We start from the raw sequence: 14,278 nt of genomic DNA on the forward strand, positions 1-14,278 counted from the left end.
TCCATTGTGACTGGTATTTGCTCGTTGGGAGAGATGGTGGAGGAGATCTCTATCGTTAAGAAATTCCTTAAAACCATACCACAAACATACATGCAGATCGTTACGGCAATTGAGCAATTTGGTGACCTCAAGAATATAACCTTCGAGGAGATCGTTAGTCGTCTCAAAGTCCATGGGGAGAGACTTCGTGGCCACGGAGACCAAGAGGAGGAGCACCTATTTCTCACGCATGATGAATAAATGTCACGAATGAAGAAAAACAGAGAAGATGGATTTTCTTTTAGAACATCGAGTCATAGCGACAACGGTGGAGATAACCGAGGTCGTGGCAAAGGGACCTCCAACCTCGACAAAAAGACACCAAGCCTCGCAAAGACAAGAGTATAGTGAAGTGTTACGCTTATCAAAAGTACGGGCACTATGCATCTCAATGCCTAACAAAAGGTATGACGATGAGGCAAACCTCACCAACTTCTATGATGAGGAGCCATCATTAATGTTTGTTAAGGTAGTGACGAATGCTTTGCCCGAAGACAATGATACAAACTATTATGATCAAATACAATAATAGAAGGGGGGGGTTTAATATTTTTGTGTTAATAATCACTTTCAGTTCGATTTTAACCTTGTTAAAGATTAAAATCTGTTTCTATTCTTCACAAATTGTCGCAAGCTCTTAAAAAATTTCAAGTGCAGAAATGTTTGCTAGATTTGAAATGACAGATGCAAGATGTAAAGATGCGAAAATGAAATAACACAAGAGTTTTATGGATGTTCGAAGATAAAACTCCTATGTCACCCTTTCTTCTGTTTCCAGAAGGATTCCACTAAATGACTTTGATTTATATAGCGCATATACAAACCCAGTTAAAACTCAGGACTTAACAACTAATTGTTTTGAACTCCTAGATATCATTCTTTTGAACATACAACTTTCTTTTCAACTTACAACAATGAATATACTCTCAACTTATATAATATATGCTTTTACAGTTAGAGAGAGAGTAAGAGAAGGAAGAACTTCCAAAGCTTCTAGAACTTGTGTGTGCTAAATATTGAACTAGAGATCACCGTTGTACTCTAAAGCTCTTTTATTGTGAAGTGTAACAATGATCGACTCTGATTCTTGGATTGGAAATGATCGAGAAAGATTTGTCGTACCTCAAATCCAGATATTTAGGGATTCACCGTACCAGAGATATAAGGGTCCATCATTCATAAATCTAAGGATTCGACGTTGTACTTTGATGTTGAGATTTAGGCAATGGTCAAATCTGATACGTAAATACGTGTCAACTTTCTAATGGTTGAACACTTGGTGGCAGTTGTAATAAACTGACTGAGAGGTCTGCTTATAACGAACAATGTTGTTCGCTATGCTGATGAGCTATATAGATAAGTTATACAAATAAGTGGATGTTAGGATCTAGATCGCCGCTGGGGAACCGGGGGTTGGACCGGTTAGCGGTTTAAACTCGAAGGGTGGTGGTTAATCCGGTTAGAGATTAACACTGGGGTTTCAATACTACACAACCTGTCACAAACCCTTGAACTAGGTTCAAGCGCGGAAGAGGTTTGCTTTCAGGTTGAAGCGGCACGCTTGTATAATAGGCAGAAACGGTATTGTATAATGGATGTTTGAAATTTGATGGGTCGGCTTTGGTAACCTGGAATTTCGGTTTGGATAGGATTAAGTCGGCTATAGTGGTATAGATTGGTTAAGTAATGGAACCGGCAGACAGTAAATAACACGACGGTTTTTATGGATGTTCGGAGATAAAACTCCTACGTCACCCCTTCCTCTCGAAACCGCGAGAAGGATATTCACTAAGGAATACAAGTACAAACTGATCGAGACTTATTTCCTGCTCGATAACACTCTTACAGTTTTCACCGAAATTGTAAAACACACTTTAACTTTCAACACTTAGGCTTTCTAAAACAGCACACTCTTATCACTTGTAGTAAATGCTCTTAGCGCTCGTTATCCCAATGTATGTCCCACATTTACTCTTCTTCAACTGCCCCTTTTATAGGTGAAATATGCCAACGGTCATATTTCACTTCCTTGAATCTGATTGGCTGAGTAGATGTGCAGTGATTCAGTGTTTCAGAGGTTCAGACCTGCGGTCGTTTCCTCAGACCTGATGGTCAACCTCAGACCTGGTATTCTGTCTCAGACCTGTCGGTCTGTTCTTCCGGTGTGTAAGATAAACCTGCCGGGTTTGTCTTTTATTTGATGTAGGCACTGTCTGTTGGACAGTTGTCTGTACTTGAAAGATTTCCTTTCTGTCTTATCCCGAAGTGGAAAGATCCGGTAGTACTGTCTTCTGCAGCCTACAGTCTTTCCTCAGACTTGCATGAATATGGAAGTTTTCAGTCTGTTCCTTTGATATCATTCTCAATAGATACCCGAATTGTCTTCTTGTACTGGTCGGCCGCTTGACTTAGCCGAGTGGCTTTTGGTATGAGTAATGTAACCGGACTTCTTTCGGTTATTTCTCTGCCTTGTGGATGATCGGCTGTTTGATGATTCCGGTTTTAAGCTTTGGCCGATCCTTTCTTTGTGCGGTCAAGTTCCAGGTATTCTTGGTCGGTTTAGTAGCTTGACCGGCTAGTTTTCTTTAGCCGGTTCCGGTCCGGTTCCTTGTTCCTGCATGGAAAGTTTATTTAAGTTAGGTATGTTTGAACCGGTCTAATTTTATCTAACAATTTCTCCCTTTTTGATTATTTTATTTAAAATTATCAAAATCATGTAAGTTTGCAACAGTAGGCCGGTTGTTTTGTTTGGCCGGATTTTTGAAACTGACTTAGGAGAATTTTTTGAAAAATTTTGAGAAAAATTTTGGAAGAGAGTCTTTATCTTTTATCTTATCAATTTCTCCCTTTTTGATTATTTTATTTAAAATTATCAAAACAAAGTAGAAATGCAAGAGATGGCCGGTTTCAAAAATAACTTTATATATATATAGATAACCGAAAGAGACAAAATATATAAAAACACTAAGGCAATATTAAAGGAAAGATAGTCCCTATTCAGAGTCCGAGAAGTCATATATGATCCGCTTTTTCTTCTCCGGTGGCGGTCGACTGGTCGGTGCGGAGACTCGCGGTCTTGTAGACCGCGACTGCAGTTGCTCTTCGACTTCCTCTTCGACTTGGTCGGCCTGCTGCGATGCACTTGTGATGACCGGTTCCGTGACTTCATTGAGCAGCTCGGCAATTTGAACCTTCTTAAGGGCCTCCTTCTTAGGAGCCTCCCTCTTCCGCTTTTTCGGCGCTGAGGCGGAGGCGGCCGCCTTCTTCTTCTTGTTTTCGGCGGCGAATTCTTCCAGCTTCTGTTTTTGCCTTTCCAACCGCTCGGCATCCTCCGCAGCTTGAGCGGCTGCTTTCTTTGTAAATCCTGGGAATAAAGCCTCTCCCCTTCTAATCCGCGCGGCTTCCTCTTCGGTAAGATGAGAAGAGCGCGGTGCCTCTTTCTCTTTACCTGCTTCGGCATCCAGCGCATCCTGGATCCTTTTAGCCGTTTCAGCATCAGCCGCTATAGCCGCGGCATCCGCGTTCACCTTTGCCCTTAGCAGTTCGGCAACCTGTTCAGAGAGCGCCTTTAGTTCGGCCACGAGACCCACATTTGTCTTCTCGAGTTCGGAGACCCGTTTAAGTGTTGTACCCACCAGGTCATCGCTCATCGATGTCAACCGTTGATCGGTTTCTCTCTCAAACCGGTCGAAGTCTCCCTTTAACTCGGAGGTCAAATTCTCCAAAATTTCGGTTCGCTGAACGTATTTATTGCGCTGAGCTGCCTCTTCCTGCAGATCTTCACCGATTTCTAAGAACCGTTCCTGATTTCTTTCCAGAAGACTCCTTGTGGCGTCGGCGAACTGGAGGGCCGAACCAAATATTCTTTGTGATCTATCTTTGAACGGCTGAACCGCAGAGTCTTCAAACTCTTGAATGCGGTTATCAATCAGTTCTGATGTGGAGGCTTCAAGCTTCTGAAGACGGTCCTCAACCCATTCTTTCGTGAAGTCTGAAGCGGGGACTTCCGGTTGTGGAGGAGGGGATTGCCCGGTGAGGTTGGGGTCGGCTCTTTCATCGGATTCTTTCGATGCCGCAATCTCCCTTGGAGGTGTTGGACAGTTAACCGGAATCCTCTCGATTTGGGGAGCAGTATAGACCGGTACTTTCCTTTGGTTGCAAATTGCTTCCAGCCGGTCGATTTCTTGAATAAGGTCCCCTTTGGCTTTTTCAAGCCTTTCTAACACTCGCGGTGTTAAAGTGTCTTCTGGTCCCACCGCTTTGAACTCCTCCGTAATTTTCCGGATGCGTGCGGTTAGCTTCCGTAGTTGGACCTTCGGTATCAAGAGACAAGTTCGGTGTTGTACCTCTTGAATTGTATTGGAGTTTGTGAGATTCATCATTAAGTCTTCCACCTCCTCCAATCTTTGCATGCACTCCTCGTCTGTGTGGCCCGGTAGGATTTCTCTATACGGTGTACCAAACCGGTGCTCGTGCCACTCCATGTATAGTTCTTCAATCGACCCGGCTCGCCTCTTGGCGGCTTTAAGGAGTTTTCGGGTTACCCTATCGGCCTCCGCTTCTTCGGCCTCCTCATTATTGTTGCCGCCTTCATCATCGGCTTCTTTGTCTCCTTCCTCACCGCCCTTTTCACCACCCTCGGTGGTCTCAGGATTGGCGTCAGGGCCGGCATCATTGGGGCTCTGGGCCGGATTGTCGGCTTCATTGACCGTTCTATCATCCTCGGTCTTCTCCGTATCGGTTTTCTCAGAGAAGGAAGCCGACTCCTCATCTTCTGTTTGTTGCGGCGGTTCCGAGGAGGTTACTTTCTCCTTTCCTTTGCTTTCAGCCTTTGCTTTGGCTGGGGCAGCTTTCTTGGCGGCTTTCTTCTTTCGGCCACCTATGGAACCGGGGGCCGGCTGCGTCCTTTCTAGGAATTGCCTTGATCTGATGAGGGATCGTTCTGCGACAGCAATACCGATGTCGAGATTTAGGTGAAGGAAGATCTTACCGAGAGGAACGGCGTATCCCCACGACCGGTTTGAATCCGGTTTCACCATATCCATTAGGTTGCTGAACACCGCCTTTGCCCAGTTAACCTTTCGTCCTTCCAACAGACCGATCAGCATCTTGATTTTGTCTTTTGTGAGGTTGCTGAAATTTCCTCCCCTCGCCAGGATCGCCCTTGCGAAGATGTCACATACTGGGATATACTCCGGCTTCAACATTTGTTTGCTGCCGGATGCTTTGATCGGCTCTTTAGTTGCCGATAGAATCTTGCAAGCCGCCTCAAAGGTGTCCTACTCTATTTCTGCCGTTGCATCCTGGCCGGTTGTCGGAAGACGCAGGCTCTCTGCCACCAATGCCTTGGTGAGCTCTATTTCGGAACCGCATACAGTCGCCGTGATTTTGTTGTCGGAGATGGTTGCGGTTTTGAAGAATTCTTCTACCGCATCTTTATAGATAATATGAGGACCGCCAAGGAAATATTCCAGACCGGTTTTGATTACCCGGTCAGTAACTTCCTTCGCCTCGGGCGTACCATTCAACTGGATTTCCTCGAAATCCACCTGAGATAGGAGTTTGATCAAAGCCGAATCACGCCCCATGTTAGAGAGTTTGAGAATGTGAGAGATAACCGCTTCAGAGAGTGAGAGAGCTTAGAGAGAGAAAGCAGAATCGCGTGAGAATGAAATAAAATGACCGAAAATCCCTTTTATAGATGTGGTTTGGAAGCCCAACCGTCCCATCAATAAAGGGCGGGAATTTTCCCTCCGAATTGAAATGAGCGCCAAACCGTGGGCGCCAAACCATGGGCGGGAAACCAAAAGAAGGGCGGCAGTTTTGGGCGGGAAATTTCCCTCCAAGAGCCTTTGCTTATGTCATTGATGACGCACTCTTCTTCTTGAAACCGATTGATGATACGGTTTCTAAGTCTAACCGGTTATTTTGAGTGATCAGAGTGTTTGCAATTTATTTTGAGCAATTTTATGTGACCGAATAAGAACGCGGTTATAGTTTGAAGATGTTAACCGGTTACTTAGATAAATGTTCAAAGAATTAAGAAGACATGGTCATTTAAACTGAGATTGAATTCAAGAAGTAGTGCATAAAGAAAACCGACACGAAATTCGGTATTAAGATAGGCATACATAGATAATGAAAATACAGCCTATTGAAAAGACATTCTAGAAATTCGGTCCATTGCCGAATCCTTGTCGAGGATGTTCGTGGATGAGGCCGGTGTGCCCGGTCCGAACTCTGGTCGGTACCCAAGAATCAGCTTGCTGATATGTGGTGCATAACCGAGACCTCTCTTGGTCAGCACCATATTTTTGAGGTTCTCGAATATGACCGTTGACCAGTTGATGGCCGATTCGCAAAGGATGTGGGTCATAAGGTTGTAGGTATTCCTAGAATACCGTTGATTCGGCGATTGACACAGAATCGAACGAGTCACGATTTCAAGGAGTAGTTGACCGTGACCAGCAAGCTGGGTTTTTGGCCCATAGTGTTCCACCGGAGAGGAGGTGGCCGATAGATATTGGGCGGTTTCAAATCCCGCAAGGTCCTGTATAGTTGGGAAGTCAGAGAATCCTTCAGTGGGTAGACCGAATAGGGAGGCAAATTCAACCTCATCGATCCAGAATGTATGGTCTCTGACGGTAGAGACGATGTATTTTCCCTGATGCAGGTGCTTCGAAAGAAGGCCTTGACATCCTCTAGAAGTATTGGACCGGCCTCTTCAAGGAAAGGTTGAAGACCGGTCTCAGTGAGAGAGTTAAACATGAGCTTCTGATCAGGAGTTCCGTCCCTCTCTCCCATGCAAGAGTTGAAATCAATGCTTAGGAAGTTACCTAGAGTTCGGCTCGGCATGATTTCGGTGTTGAGAGAGATGGGATTCAAAGGATTTCAGAAGTGTTTTTAATGCTGTTGGATGTGGTAAATTGAGTAGAGAATAGCTCCTTATATAGGGTCGGTTTTGGAGGGAAAAATCTAAGCATTGATTGTCAGTTTTGTTTTATTAAGGAAAAGAATCTTTACCTTTTCAAGGCGCATGGGGAAGCGGCAGATTGCGAAGCCCGAGGTAGGTGTTAGTTGGGAAGTAACCAGGTTAGTTGGATATTAAATGTGCAGGTGGTTGGGAGTTATCTCATTAATTAGGGATTATCTCATTAAATGCACTTGAACGTAACCGAGATTAATTAGATAAGACCGAAAATAACATAGAACAATGCCGAAATGTCATGAATAATAATGAGGGGAAACATGAAATCAAAAGAGACGTAAATGAAACTGAAAGAAACACGGATGAAGCCGAAATGATCAAACATGAGTTGGATAAAGATGCACCCGGTGCATGAAGCAAAACGACCGGGTGCAAGAAGGAGTGACTTAATGTGCGCGGGAAGGGGCTTCACGGGGGCGATTGAAGTTCCTCCTCCTCCAGGCTCTCTCAAACCGATCATAGAATGAGTCAGTTATCTCTCTGGTTAGCACCTGGGCTTGGTTCAAACCTTCGCCGGGACAGGTTGGGACACCAAGTTCCACGAGGAGGCTGCTTATTTGGGGAATGAGACCGACCGACCGGATGACGACCATCCAGATGAGGACGTCGAATAGCACCCGGGACCAGTTGACCGGCGTACTGGTGAAAATGGCTGCCATCATGTTGAAGGTCGCGGCACAGTATGTGTTGGTGACATCCCTTCCAAAGATGCCCCTTCTTATCACATCGTTGAGGAGCTGATATTCAGCCCTCAGGTGTGACTTAGCGCCGTGATTGTCAACAGGCTCATCCGACCGGGCAAAAGAGAGGGAGACCTCAGCCTTAATGTTGGCCGGTGGGTTGAGGTCTGTGAGCCCTTGCTTGGGCAGACTGAAGCACCGAGCGAAGTCCTGCTCGGTGAAATCGAAGATAATAACCCCAACCTTGGATTGAATATGGGTATCAAAATGAGGGGTACCCCTGAATACTCTGTCATTATAGAAAAACTCCAGAATGGATTCAGGGTAGACAGTTTGTTTATCGTCCAGAAAATACTGAAGGCCAGTATCTTCCAGAGCCTTAATCATCCTATACACTTCATAGTGCTCGGTACTGGAGCAAGATTCAAAATCAACTTGAAGAATGTTTGGGAACTGAGACATGGTTGCCTTAGTGAGAGGATGTGTTTTGTCTTGTGAATGTTTTAGTGAATGTGTGTTTCCCTTAAATACTAGTTTGGGGGCTATCCTATTGTCCAGGTATTGAATGAGATAATGTCTATTGACCGTAGGGTATAAGATATTGCATGAAATAGGCAGAATTTTCAGACTAGGTTGTCGGTCATAGGCCTGGACTGTGAAAGATATCCAAAGATCTTCACGTCTTTTTAGGCGCGACCTGTTTTACTTTGAGAGGGTAATGTTTCAGAACAGATATCCTTAAACCCTGATAATTATTCCTCTTCTATTTGAAATCCAAATAATCTAGGATAGCCTGCTTCCGAACCGGTCAGGTATCAGTTGTTCATCCCGATGCGGTTATTTGGTGCATGCACCAAGTAGCTGGTCGGTTTACTCTATCTGATAAACTGGGCGGTTCTTCCACAGACACCCTGAAGATTCGAATTTCAACAGTTTAGGAAGAATTACCGGTTTTGTCTGTTTGAACCGGTTTCCCTTTAAGCATCCTTTGGAAGGATTTGGCTAATGTCGGTTAAGCAGAGAGTAAGTCTAAATTGAGAGAACTTAGCTTCCTGTAGCGGCTTTGTGAAGATATCGACTACTTGTTGATCGGTCGATACATATTCCAGCCGGATATGCTTTAGTGTGACATGTTCCCTGATGAAATGGTGCCTTATGTCGATGTGCTTGGTTCTGGAGTGGAGAACCGGATTGTAAGTGATCGCTATGGCACTCGTGTTGTCACAGAAGATCGGTGACTCTTCGGCTATGACACCGAAGTCCTTCAGCTGTTGTTGGATCCAGAGGAGTTGAGAACAGCAACTTCCGGCCGCCAAGTATTCAGCTTCTGCAGTGGATGTGGCCACTGATGTCTGTTTCTTGCTGTGCCATGACACCAGTCGGTCACCAAGGAACTGACATGTTCCGCTGGTGCTCTTTCTGTCAATCTTACACCCTGCATAATCTACGTCTGAGTAACTCGTTAGATTAAAGGACGAGTCCTTTGGGTACCATAGACCGACGTCAAGTGTGCCCTTTAGATACTTCAGTATCCTCTTTGCGGCTGTGTAGTGAGATTGTTTTGGATTTGTTTGGAATCTCCCACAAACACCAACTGCAAACAGGATGTCCGGTCTACTCGCTGTCAAGTATAGGAGGGATCCGATCATGCCCCGATATGCAATCTGGTCTACCGATTGGCCCTCATCATCTCTGTCCAGTTTAATGGATGAGCTCATTGGAGTAGCCGCCGAGGAGCAGGTGTCCATCCCGAATTTCTTCAGTAGCTCCTTGGTGTACTTAGGTTGACTGATGAATGTTCCTTCTTTGAGTTGTTTGACCTGAAGACCTAGGAAGAAACTTAATTCTCCCATCATACTCATTTCAAACTTGTCAGTCATCATTTTTGAAAACTTATCACATAGCTTAGGATCGGTGGAACCGAAAATAATATCATCTACATAAATTTCAACAAGTAGGATATGTTCCTTCTTTTCAAATTTGAACAGTGTTTTATCCACCGAACTGATGGTGAAATCATGTTGTAATAGAAATGCGGTTAGTGTATCATACCAGGCTCTAGGTGCTTGCTTTAGACCGTATAAAGCTTTATTTAGCCGGTATACATGGTTTGGAAATGCAGCGTTTTTGAAACCGGGTGGTTGTTCAACATACACTTTTTCACGTAGATCACCGTTCAGAAACGCACTTTTAACATCCATTTGAAAAACTTTAAAGTTTTTGAAAGCTGCAAAAGCTAGAAAAATCCTAATGGCTTCAATCCTGGCTACAGGGGCAAATGATTCTTCAAAATCAATGCCTTCTTCCTGTTTGTAGCCTTGAGCCACTAATCTGGCTTTGTTCCTCGTGACCAGACCGTCCTCATTGAGTTTGTTTCTGAATACCCATCTTGTTCCTATGACCGATTGATCTTTCGGTCTGGGAACTAGGTACCAGACTTTACTACTCTCGAACTAGTTCAGCTCTTCTTGCATTCCCAAGATCCAATCCGGATCTGACAATGCTTCATCTATTCTTTTCAGTTCAATCTGGGATATGAAAGCGGAATTAAAATATCCTTCCAAAAGTTGACCCCTAGTTCGAACAGGTTCTGAAGGGTCACCTATAATTTGCTCAGGAGGATGTTTACTGTTTCTTCTGAGATTCAGTTCAGGAGTGTCTACCAAATTACCGTTAATTTGATCAAGGCTAGACATGTCGGTAGGCTGAACATGATTGTCAGACCGACCGACTCCCTCGGATTGGACCGAAGTGTCAGCTTCCTATTGTGGAACAGCTTGATCCGGCTGGGTTTCAATGTTACCCATTTGATCATGGACAAACCGCCTGTAGATCGGAGTCTCATCTTCACTATCAGAATGAATATCGTTATTTTCCAATCTGTTGTGTAGATCAAAGCGTGAAGCAGTATTGCTTTCAACCGATTCATTGAAAACAACGTGAATTGTTTCCTCCATGGTTGCAGTTCTATTATTATATACTCTATATGCTTTACTTACTGCTGAGTATCCTAGCATGATGCCGGTATCGGTTTTTGCATAAAAAACGGTGAGTTGGGTTTTACCATTTATATGTATATAACATTTACAACCGAAAATCCTGAGGTACTTAAGTTTAGGAACCCTGTTAAAATAAACCTCATACGGCGTTTTGTTGTGAAATTTGTTTATTAAAGACCGGTTTTGTGTATAGCATGCAGTGTTGATAGCCTCAGCACAAAATTTCTGAGCAATGCCGGAATCGGCTATCATGGACCGTGCGGCTTCCTTGAGAGTCCGGTTTCTTCTCTCGGCCAGGCCATTTTGTTGAGGAGTTCTAGCACTAGACAACTCGTGTCTAATGCCGGATTCGTCAAGATATGCAGTTAATGTACTATTGGTAAATTCGGTACCTCGATCACTTCGAATGCTATTAATGCGAGTTGATTTTTCATTTTGTAGGCGCTTAAGAAGTGTAATCAGGTTTGATACGGTTTCACGTTTGGATGGTAGAAATATTACCCATGTAAATCTAGAGTAATCATCAATAACTACCATGGTGTAAAGCATACCTCCTAGGCTAACAACCTGAATTGGTCCAAATAAATCCATGTGAAGAAGGTCTAAACATCGGCTAGATTGGATATTTCCTTTACTCTTAAAAGATGACCTAGTCTGTTTACCCATTTGACATGCTGAGCAAACCTTATCCTGGTTAAATACTATGTCAGGAATACCTTCAACTAACTTTTTACCACGAATGTAGTTTAAGGTTTTCATGTTTAGATGATTTAGTCTCTTATGCCACAACCAGGTTTGATCAGTCTTAGCTATCATGCATATAGGATATTCTATTCTAGTTTTCCAATCTACCTTGTAAATATTACTTATCCCATTTCCGGTCAGTAGTACGATACCTTGAGAGTTCTTAACTAAGCATGCATGTTTAAGAAATTCTACCGTGTATCCAGCATCACACATCTGACTAATGCTAAGAAGATTAAAACGTAGATTTTCAACTAGAAGTACATTATCAATAGTTAGGTTACCATGGACAATCTTACCCTTGCCCACAGTTTTACCTTTTGAGTTGTCACCAAAAGTGATTAAAGCACCGGTTACTGTTCTGATGTCGGTTAGCAAATTGCTGTTTCCGGTCATGTGCCTAGAGCAACCGCTGTCCAAGAACCATTCAGAGTTTCCTAGCCGTTTCTTTGGATCCTGCAAAATGTATATATTTACAACTATTTGGTACCCACATTTACTTGGGTCCACATGCGATTAGTCCCTTAGGTATCCAAACCTTGATAAATCGGACGGTTTTCTTTGCTAGGGTTTTAACTGTCCTTTTGGCACTCGGTCTCGTGTATCTAGGTTTTCCTACAGAGGTCTTAAAGGGTGATGGTCTTTGATTCGGTGATCTATGGTTTGACCTACGTGGTTCAGGAAAGGCTTTCTTATGTTTGAGGATTTCAGCTTTTCTTTTCACAGGGTCAAGCCATGATCCGGTTGGACCAACATAGTCGTATTTTAGCTTTTCTTCCCTATAGTATGCGGTCTCCTCTTCTTCAGCGGTCCAGGAGCTCTTAAGAAATTTTATAAAGGGAAGGTTTCCTCTTGTAAGCCTTGCTTTCTCTATGGTTTTTCGGTCTTTGGAGCTATTTTCGTATCCTAGGCCAAACTTGCAACGAGGATGTCTGTAGTGTCTATTCATGTTCTTTACTATATCACTAGATCTCTTATACGCGGCCATCTTATATTGAAGTCGGGCATTTTCTTCCTCGGTTAGTTCTCTAGTTGGTTCACTAGATTGTTCGGTCTTAGGATCTAATTCGGTTTCTAAAGTGTGAATATCATCGGGTTGTATGACTTCCGGTTCAGTTATGATGAGTACCTCTGGTTCTGTCGGAATGGGTACTATGGGATCGGTTCTAATGTTGAGGTGCTTAGGTAGCATGGTTAGTAGGTTCTTATATTCTTCTACCATGTCATTTAATGCATTATATAACTCATCTTTAGTGAATTCCTCACAAGGAGAGTCAAATACATGTTCCTCATTTGCCATAAGACATGTGAGTTCATCGTCACTGTCACTGTGAGCCCATACACTTCCTCCATCGTCGGCTATCAGTGCTTTCGGTATCTCACTTCCTTCACCGGTTTGTTGATAATTGTTTCTGTCATTTTGATAGTCCGGTTTCTGGGTATCCCTCCTTGGTTTCCTGCATTCCCACTTAAAATGTCCCAAACAGTTACAGTTGTAGCATCTTACATTGGATTTGTCACCATAGTAGTTGTTCGTTGGTTGGCTTCTTTTCATGAACCTCCCAAATTTCTGTGCAAGCATTGCCATGGCATCCTCAGTGAACTGTTCGGCGGTTCTGATCGGTACGGGTGTAGGAACCGGTACCGGTGTAGGTGTAGAAGCAGGTGCAGCCGGTTCTGTAGATGTGATTAGTGCTCTGGTTGATGTTGAAGCCGAGACTTCCTCTTCGGTTCTAGAGCTCATTTCGAACTCGTATGCCTTAAGATCTTCGAATACGTCGTATAGTTTCATCTTACGTAGGCTCTTTGATTCCCTCATTACCATTGTTTTTTTGTCCCAAGCACTTGGAAGAGATCTCAAAACCTTCATAATGACCTCTTTGTTGTCATACTTCTTGCCCAGAGTTGCTAACTCATCTAACACACCAGTGAACCGGTCACTGTATTCCTTCATAGTTTCTCCTGGTTTCATCTTGATGCTCTCAAACTTTTGTGTGGCCACCATTATTTTGTTCTCCTTTGTTCTTTCATTTCCCTTAAAGATCTGGATAACCGTGTTCCATGTCTCCTTCGCGGTTTGGCAGTCTCTGATCTTGCAGTATGTGTTTCTATCCACACTGTTGGAGATCCGGTTTCTAGCATGATTATCCAGGTTGTTTCTTCTCCTATCTTCAGCCGTCCATTCCTTTTTGTCCTTATCGATAATTATCGGTCCTTCGGTCAGAATGGACTCCATTTCATCATCCAAAGTGACTAGGTGCAGGTGCATGCGTGCCTTCCAGTTGGCAAAGTCATCACCTTCTAGCATTGGAGGCCTATCCTGATACATGCTTGCTTTAGTATTGAAACTAACTGCTCTGATACCAATTGTTAGGATCTAGATCGCCGCTGGGGAACCGGGGGTTGGACCGGTTAGCGGTTTACACTCGAAGGGTGGTGGTTAATCCGGTTAGAGATTAACACTGGGGTTTCAATACTACACAACCTGTCACAAACCCTTGAACTAGGTTCAAGCGCGGAAGAGGTTTGCTTTCAGGTTGAAGCGGCACGCTTGTATAATAGGCAGAAACGGTATTGTATAATGGATGTTTGAAATTTGATGGGTCGGCTTTGGTAACCTGGAATTTCGGCTTGGATAGGATTAAGTCGGCTATAGTGGTATAGATTGGTTAAGTAATGGAACCGGCAGACAGTAAATAACACGACAGTTTTTATGGATGTTCGGAGATAAAACTCCTACGTCACCCCTTCCTCTCGAAACCGCGAGAAGGATATTCACTAAGGAATACAAGTACAAACCGATCGAGACTTATTTCCTGCTCGATAAC

The 14,278-nt window shown here is 43.7% G+C and overlaps 1 protein-coding gene across 1 annotated transcript; it reads right to left on the minus strand.

The window, feature by feature from the left end:
- Nucleotides 1-3,032: 3,032 nt before the first annotated feature.
- Nucleotides 3,033-5,627, minus strand: LOC124943594 (CAP-Gly domain-containing linker protein 1-like). The gene is made up of 2 exons (XM_047484080.1): nt 5,561-5,627; nt 3,033-4,981 (listed from the first exon to the last, which is right to left on the minus strand). Exons 1-2 carry the CDS (start codon nt 5,625-5,627, stop codon nt 3,033-3,035), a joined length of 2,016 nt encoding a protein of 671 aa, XP_047340036.1.
- Between the last annotated feature and the right edge of the window lie 8,651 nt (nt 5,628-14,278).

The sequence above is a fragment of the Impatiens glandulifera genome, chromosome 6 (genome assembly GCF_907164915.1).
Source record: "Impatiens glandulifera chromosome 6, dImpGla2.1, whole genome shotgun sequence".
Lineage (NCBI taxonomy): Eukaryota > Viridiplantae > Streptophyta > Magnoliopsida > Ericales > Balsaminaceae > Impatiens > Impatiens glandulifera.

Excerpts from the sequence above, each read along its gene's own strand:
- LOC124943594 (XM_047484080.1), bottom strand. The coding sequence starts at position 5,627 with ATGGGGCGTGATTCGGCTTTGATCAAACTCCTATCTCAGGTGGATTTC. Across the intron at positions 4,982-5,560 it reads CGAGGAAATCCAGTTGAATG|AACGATCCCTCATCAGATCA; the intron begins GTACGCCCGAGG and ends TTGCTGTCGCAG.